Source organism: Stigmatopora argus, chromosome 20, assembly GCF_051989625.1.
Source record: "Stigmatopora argus isolate UIUO_Sarg chromosome 20, RoL_Sarg_1.0, whole genome shotgun sequence".
In the NCBI taxonomy this organism is placed as follows: domain Eukaryota; kingdom Metazoa; phylum Chordata; class Actinopteri; order Syngnathiformes; family Syngnathidae; genus Stigmatopora; species Stigmatopora argus.
Window position 1 is genome coordinate 12,504,803 of NC_135406.1, and position 9,061 is coordinate 12,513,863.

Consider the following 9,061-nt stretch of genomic DNA (forward strand, 5'->3'; position numbering starts at 1 on the left):
TATTTTAATTAAATATTACTAATAATGATTTAAAAGGTTTTAAACATTATTCCATCAAATACAAATACTAGTATTTGTATTTCATCATTAAACGCTGTTTTCAGCTGGATTTGCCGAATTTGAGAGCATTTTGAACCGTTTGGCGAATGGACGTATATGGACGTTTTTTTGCCTCCATCGCGACATATTACAGAGGAATTCACTTCCCTGGGCTCGGTTCTAATGTCCAAAGAGCTCCAGTATTTGTATTTAATCATTAAACGCTGTTTTGGGCTGGATTTGACCGAATTTGAGAGCATTTTGAGCCGTTTGGCGAATGGACGTATAAAGACCTTTTTTTGCCTCCATCGCGACATTTTACCGAGGAATTCACTTCCCTGAGCTCGGTTCTAATGTCTAAAGAGCTCCAGTATTTGTATTTAATCATTAAATGCTGTTTTAAGATGGATTTGACCCGATTGCTGTCATTTTACGTCTCGGTTCTGCTACATCTGCCCCCCCAAGAGTGCTTATTCCCGGGCTGCCATGCCCGCCCAAGAGTGCTTATTCCCGGGCTGCCATTGATGGTACACTAATAAATTGAGAGTGATGAGCGGCAAAGGGAAATGAATCATTGATTTTTTCTATAATTTGGACACCGCCAGCGGCAGGCTGGATTAAAAATCCTAACGGGCCGTATATGGCCCGTGGGCCGAGGTTGAAAAACTTGTACACACACGATCCGGGGGCGGGGCGAGCGCGCGAATCCCGTTTCAGCGAAACCTCTGTTCAGCCGAACGTTCATTCGGCCAAACGGCCGGAATGTTCGGCGGAATTTCCATTCGGCGACCTGCCTGTCTGTCAAACGTCCGTCGGCGAAACGTCTTTAGGCGAATCTTCCGAGTACCGATGATGTCGCTCACACTGGTACTCAGTGCGCTCAGGTTGTCTTTCTGCCCAGACCAACGAAAAATTAGAGGGAACATTGGGGGGGGGGTGCTGGAGCCTATCCCAGCTGACTTTGGGCCAGAGGCGGGGGGCACCCTGAATTGTTGGCCAGCCAATCGCAGGGCACAACAAGACAGACAACCATTTACACTCACACTCATACCTAGGAGCAATTTAGAGTGTCCAATCAGCCTACCATGTCTTTGGAATGTGGGAGGAAACCGAAGTACCCGGAGAAAAACCAACACGCGTCACTATAAAATGTTTTTTTTTTTTTTTTTTAAAAGCCTTACTATGCAAAGTCTATGCATGTCTTTGGAGTGTGGGAGGAAACCGGAGTACCTGGAGGAAACCCACGCAGGCCTAGGGAGAAACACAGGTGGACTTGACCTGGATTTGAACCCGCAACCCCAGAGCTGTGATGCCGACGCGCTAACCACTCGCTCCTCTGGGCCGCTTTTCACATTTTTATGAACTTAAAATAAAAATCTTCTGTTTTGAGTCCTAGTAGCAAGCGGAAGACATGGGAGTTGGTTCCGCTTGAAAAATAATTTAAAATACAAAAAACATTTTCCCCAGAAAATATCCGCGATGTAGTGAAATGCTGAGGGATTACTGTACTTGAATTTGCAATTGCATTGCACAGATATAGCACTTCTACAATTAGCATTAAGCCTTAATGGTTTAGGAAATATATAGATATAAAAATGGACCCACCTTCTAGTCTGTGAAGTACAACTTTTGCATGCATTATTTTGCAAAATGTCGAGTTTTCCTTGTGGAACTTTGCTGGTCTTTTCCCACATGTAAATTCTGATGGAGACGCCGTTGATAGCTGGTAGCTAGGCTAAGTTAAAGAGGGTGCAAAGCTTCAAAGTTCTTCGACGACTTGAAGAGTTGATCCTTTGATATATGCTAACAGGCTTAGCTAAAGTAGCGCACAAAGCTTCAACGAGGTCTTGAAAATGATTTTGGCTGATATTTAAGGTCATAAAGTAGCTTAAGCTAGAAAAGTACATATATATATATATATATATATATATATATATATATATATATATATATATACATACATATACATATATATGTGTGTGCACGCGCACACGCACACACACATATATATATACATATACATTTATATATATATATACATATACATACATATACATACATATATATACACACATATATATATATACATATATACATATATACACACATATATACATATATACACATATATAAATACATACATATATACACACATATATAAATACAATCATATATACACTATATATATATATATATAATATCTAAAATAGTCCGGCCCACATGACATCGAGTTGGCGTTAATGGGCTTTTTGTAGTTTCCTGCAGTGATTTTTAACGCCCACCAGGTGTAAGTATTCTGCGAAGCAGTGGGTCACTGTATGGAAACGACAAGTGATGCTCATAAACCCATCACTCGTAGTGAGTCAATACAATCATTACGGTATACATAAAGAGTTTTAATTCAAAACACAAAGAGCAAACTGAAAACATGAGCCAAATATAAAAAAGTACACCCCAAAAAATTAAAATGAACAAAAAGCCACAGGAAGCAGTAAGCCATGGGTTAACGAGACATGGAAAACAGGTGGGTGACACACAGGGGAGGCGACCACAGGTGAAAGCAATGTACAATCACAACGATAAGTTTCAAGCCATCAATATTTTTTCATACTAATGATTATACATAAGAATATTGAGTATTATCTGTTTGTTCAACATTAAAATAAAATTAAAAAAAACAATTCACATTTGACTTCATATACCGACTGCCAGGTCTTTTTACATACAGATCAAATCCGTTTGGATAAATATAAAATGGAAAACTACTCCAAAATGAACCCAAAGTAAGTTCTTATAGTTACAAAAGGAAAAGAATGTAGTTTACAAAGCTAATAGAAAAATCTGAAGATTAAATGAAATAAAACAACATTTGACTTGTTTTTCTCTTTTTCAAACAGACACAAATTCACAGCAGACTAATTTTATCAACATGATTCAAAAATGACACGAGGGATTCTCATCATTTTTGCCAATTAATAGATAACATACACACACACACACATTTGTGTCTTTTAAGTCTTATGAATAAATCCTTGGCAACAAATTTAGTATTATGTATTATTAAGTATTTTTAACCAACGTGTTGAACCAAAAATTGAGCAAAGAAAGGGCTTTTCGCCACTGCGGGTTGTTAAGTCTTCTTTTCAGGTTCCCTTCTGTCAAAATGTTGGAACATTAACTGCACCTGGAAAAGGTTTTTGAATTGTGTAGCTTTTTAATTGGGCTGTTGAAGCGAATCTGTGGCCACAGACTGAGCAGGAAAACATTGTTCTCCAGCGTGGGTTAATAAGTGTTCTTTTAAGCTTCTCCTTTGGGAAAATGTTCGACCACAAACGGAGCAGGAAATTGTTTTTTCACCAGTGTGGGTTCTTATGTGGGTTTTTATCGTTCCCTTATCTGTAAATGTTTTACCACAAACTGAACACGAAAATGGTTTTTCACCAGCGTGGATACTTGTTTTTGGAAATCTTGCATTTGAGAAAAGGCTTTACCGCAAACTGCACACGAGAATGGCTTTTAAACTGTGTGTGTTCTTGCATGACTAATTAAGCTTCCCTTCCGTGTGAATCTTTGACCACAAACTGAACACGAAAATGGTTTTTCACCTGTGTGGGTTCTTGTGTGTTTTTTTAAGTTTTCCTTCTCTGTACATCTTTTACCACAAACTGAACACGCAAATGGTTTTTCACCTGTGTGTGTTCTTGCATGATAATTTAAACTTCCCTTGTGTGTAAATGTTTTACCACAAACTGAACACGCAAATGGTTTTTCACCTGTGTGGGTTCTTGTGTGCCTTTTTAAGTGTTGCTGTCTAGAAAAGGCTTTACCACAAACTGAACACGCAAATGGTTTTTCACCTGTGTGTGTTCTTGCATGATAATTTAAACTTCCCTTCTGTGTGAATCTTTGACCACAAACTGAACACGAAAATGGTTTTTCACTCGAGTGTGTTCTTGTGTGCGTTTTTAAGTGATGCTGTTGAGAAAAGGCTTTACCGCAAACTGAACACGAAAATGGTTTTTCACCAGTGTGGATTCTTGTGTGTATTTTTAAGTATCTCTTCTCTGTAAATCTTTGACCACAAACTGAACACGAAAATGGTTTTTCACCAGTGTGTGTTCTTGCATGAATATTTAACTTTACCTTGCGTGTAAATGTTTTACCACAAATTGTACATAAGGGTTTCTCCCCGGTGTGGCTCCTCATATGTGTTTTCAAAGTAGACTTTTTCCCAAAGATTTTTCCACACTGAGAGCATTTCCAGAGTTTGCCATCCTTAAGACCTTCATTGTCATAAAGCAAGTCTTTGCTATCTGTTAACGTAGCAATTAAGTTGTCTGCTTGCCCTTCTGCTGAGGTGCCGTTCGGAGTCTCCGCCCCTCTGCCGGCCACGCCCACATCACCTTCACTCTTGAAAGGCTCACCAGTTGACACGGTGACATCATCTTCCTCCTTTTTGATTTGCTGTCGAGGGAACTCTGGCTCCTCCTCTTTAATTTGGGGTAACGTTAAGGTGTGTGCAGGCTCCGCCCCTCTGCTGGTCACGCCCAGATCCTCTTCCCTCTTCAGGATTTCACCAAGTGACCAGGTGACATCATCTTCCTCCTGCTTGATTGTAAGTCGCTCGTCTCTCATTTGTTGTTGAGAGAACTCTGGCTCCTCCCCTTTGTTTTGGGAGAGCTCAAGTTCCTTTTTAAGGCCAACAGACTCTTTCCCATCAGGACCAAGATATTCTCTGAAACCTGCAAAGACACAAAGATAAATGATATATCTTATAATCTGTCTATCTAACGAGAAGTCCTTTAGGTTAGACTGGGAATTTAAAGTCTTATACTTATATCGGCGGTGGTTAGGCTCGTAACATGACATTTACTTGAAATTTAACTGAAAACAACTCAAATGACTATACACATCCACACATATTCGACCACATGGAACCATCTCAATAAGCTCGTATCTCCAATTTGTCTCATTTCTCAAGGAAAAAAATTGCTCGGAATTTAGCTCGTATCTCAAATTTCCCGTAAAATGGGACACCCGTATGTCAACGTATTCCTGTAATATGCTGGCTGCCACAGCAAATGTTTAATTAACAAGGAATGATTATAGCACTCGCGGGTGACCCACATTGTAATCAACAGTTTGAGGAAAACAGAGTTCACCTTCAAAATTAAAGTACAGACGCTCCCCTACTTAAGAACATTCAACTTACGGACAACGGTACATACGAACATGTCTGCAAATTGCGTTTAAGTCCAAAAATGTTCGCAAGTCCAATTTTGTATTTTGCGCCTTTTTCGGAGTAGTACTTCTTTCCGCCGCTAATACCGACGTCTGGCGCTGTGAGAGCTCAGCTCACCCAGCATCTACCTTCTTCGTTGCAATGCGGAAGTGTGTGAATGTATCTCCAGTGTGCAAAGAACCTTTTTCATTTGTATCATTAAATATCTCATGCATCCAATATTGAATATGGTTGGTAAAAAGCTAAAGGCTTCTATTGAGGGAGTTGCAAGGAAGAGGCAAGCCATTTCATTTGAAACGAGTGGCAATAATAACGAAGCTTGATGCGCGTGAGAGTGGTGAGCGTTTCACGGGCATTGAATCGTTCGACCGTCAGAACCATTTATAAACAGAAAGATCGAGCAGCAGGACCCAAATATTGAACGTTGCACAAAGTTTGCAAATCAATTGAATGATGCCATACAGTGCTACCGCATCATTTATGATGAAAAAAAGAAGAAAACTGTGCAATCGTCATAAGGTCGCTTCTTTTGGCCAGTTTCTAATACATAAATCTCTCTCTCTCTACAGTACTGTACATATTCTCCATTTTATTAAATGTTTTTTTTCAGTACAAACCAATGCGTGTTACTTATACAAGCCTTAAACATACAAATGCACTTATATAAACCTTCAATATACAGTGGTACCTCGTCATACGACCGCTCATCATACAAAATGCTCGTCTTACGGGGGAAATTTCGATCGAATAATTCGCCCGTGATGCGGTCAAAATTTCGTGATGCGACCAAGCCAGGTGGCCATGGCTTTTTTTTTTTTGCATAGCTTTCGTGTACGTATAACAATATTTACGAGCACCGGATGAGCTATTCAGACCAGGAAACGCACAACGCCCATGCGCGGGGAAAAGAGGGCTTTCTGGGTAATTAAGTATACTCGTGCTCGCAACAGCATCCCCGGAAGCAACTCTATCATAGGCGCCGTTCGAGGGGATGCGAACACAGATGCTACAAGCTAAAAGGAGCCGCTAGCCAGGGCCCTCGAAGCTCCCATGAGCAGCGGTGCGATCGCTGATAAGACTTCTGCTCGTTGGCAAGTAGTCGTGCGTTCTCCGATTGTGAGGACATTTGTGTGCATCATTTTCGGAATATTTTAAAGGGAATAGTACGACAGCAAACAGCCCATCGATGGCGAACGTGAGGGTGGAGTGTTTGTTCTGTTTACGAGTGCGTTGTGTGGAAGAAAAAAAAAAAACGAAGCCCCCCCGCCCCTTTTGTGCCCCTCTCCCCTCGGCGAAATCCGTCCAATTTTAGTTAGATTAAACACTTTATTTCTATTAAACCACTCGTTATTTATTACTTTGTCAATATATGGCGAATTATAAGAAATAAAACATTTTTTTCAATCCAATATCCTGTTTTTTTTCAGAGAGTTGGAACGAATTAATTTGTTTCCCATTCATTTCAATGGGAAACTTTACCTCGAGTTACGAGAATCTTGTCATACGAGCTCAGTCCCGGAACGGATTAAGCTCGTATCTCGAGGTACCACTGTACTTATATCGGCCTTAAACATAAATTATAATACAAAATATAGCACTGAATCAACTTACAAACAAATTCAACTTATGAACAATCGCTCGGAACCAATTGCGTTCGTAAGTCGGGGAGCGTCTGTACAATTAAGAGCACACCTACACATTTCAATGTTTAAAAATGTTTTGTTTTATTAAACCCAAAGGATTCTTTAATCTCATCTCATTTTCTGAACCGCTTTATCCTCATCAGAGTCGGGGGGGGGGTTGCTGGAGCCTATCCCAGCTGACTTTGGGCCAGAGGCGGGGGGGGGGCACCCTGAATTGTTGGCCAGCCAATCGCAGGGCACAACAAGACAGACAACCATTCACGCTCACACTCATACCTAGGAGCAATTTAGTGTCCAATCATTCTACCATGTCTTTACAATGTGGGAGGAGGCCGGAGTACCCGGAGAAAACCTACACGCATCAAAATAAAAAGGTACTTTTTTTGAAAAAAAGCCTTTCTATAAATGGTCATTTTTAAAAGAAACTAATACTTTACTATACATGGTCTTTATTTATTATTAAAAAAAGGCGTACTATGCAAAGTCTATGCATGTCTTTGGAGTGTGGGAGGAAACCGGAGTACCTGGAGGAAACCCACGCAGGCCTGGGGAGAACATGAAATCTCCACAAAGGTGGACTTGACCTGGATTTGAACCGAGGACCCCAGAGCTGTGAGGCCGACGCGCTAACCACTCGCTCCTCTGGGCTGCTTTTCACATTTTTAAGAACTTAAAATAAAATAAAAATATTCAGTGCTGAGTCCTAGTAGCAAGCGGAAGACACGGGAGTTGCTTTCGCTTGAAAAATAATTTAAAAAATAAACATTTTCCCCCGAAAAAATCCGCGATGTAGTGAAATGCTGAGGGATTACTGTACTTGAATTTGCAATTGCAGCGCACAAAAATAGCACTTCTACAATTACCATTAAGCCTTAATGGTTTAGAAAATATATAGATATAAAAATGGACCCACCTTCTAGTCTGTGAAGGACAACTTTTGCATGCATTATTTTGCAAAATGTCGAGTTTTCCTCGTGGAACTTTGCTGGTCTTTTCCCACACGTAAATTCTGATGGAGACGCCATTGATAGCTGCTAGCTCGGCTAAATTAAAGAGGGCGCAAAGCTTCAAAGTTCTTCGACGACTTGAAGAGTTATTCCTTTGATATATGCTAACAGGCTGAGCTAAAGTAGCCCACAAAGCTTCAACGAGGTCTTGAAAATGATTTTGGCTGATATTTAAGGTCATAAAGTAGCTTAAGCTAGACACGACTAGGACCCATAGGTTAAGTTTGGTGGCGAAAACTGCGCATGCGTGGTGGCAGCGTCACTTCCTTCGATGCATTAAGTTTATAAATGTAAGAGAGTTGGACATAGGAAATAATTATTCTTCAAATTTTCTGACATGTGGTTTGAGCAAAAAAATGTTGGCGCAGGTTTGAATTTAATTGAAAATTAAAATAAACATAAATCACTTGAAGATCGCGTCTCAAAACGAGGCGTCGCAAAACGCGCATGCGCAGAAAAATCGTCCTTGGTCATGATGCTGTTCTGTTTTGACGATTGGCATCACGGGAGAGGTAGTTCTTCATTGAAACGGTTTGACCTCGCAGGAATCAGTCACTTATTTACGTACTGCTCTCTCGTGGTCAGGAGAAAATTTGTTTCATTCTAAGTTCAGTATTCGTGGACACTGTACACAATATTTAAGACACTGTAATCACAAGTTATCGAAGAAGCACATTTTAAGAAAATATATCAGAAATTTAGCAATTTTTCAAAGGTGTCTTAAACCCAAAAGGAAAAGTTTGTTTTTTCTTTTATTTACATTATTCCCTTAATCCGGACCAACCACTAGATGTAAATTATGTCTTGATTTTCCCATTTTTAACGAATATTTGCAATTTTCCCTCCAATTTTGTTCTTTTTGTGTTTTAGTTCAATAAGTATTTTGTAAAATGTAAAAATAACTATATAGAAATATTTTCAACAAATGATTCTTCCCTTATTAAGAAAAAAAGCTCAAATAAACATTGTTTTAGATCTATAAAAAATATTTAAGGCTTTTCATCCAGTTCTTTAAATCCGATTTAATCTCCACGAACCTGTGAGGTAAAATTTGAAAATGAATGGTGAGAGAGCTGAGTCCCGAACATACTAATAGGAGTATCATTGTGGCGTTGACACTACCTCTACCA

The 9,061-nt window shown here is 39.7% G+C and overlaps 1 protein-coding gene across 1 annotated transcript; it reads right to left on the reverse strand.

Annotated features, from left to right (window-relative positions):
* Positions 1-2,414: 2,414 nt before the first annotated feature.
* LOC144065604 (uncharacterized) lies at positions 2,415-8,280 on the reverse strand. Its single transcript, XM_077588594.1, has 2 exons — positions 7,838-8,280; positions 2,415-4,781 (listed from the first exon to the last, which is right to left on the reverse strand). Exons 1-2 carry the CDS (start codon positions 7,947-7,949, stop codon positions 3,556-3,558), a joined length of 1,338 nt encoding a protein of 445 aa, XP_077444720.1. The 5' UTR covers positions 7,950-8,280; the 3' UTR covers positions 2,415-3,555.
* Positions 8,281-9,061: the final 781 nt, after the last annotated feature.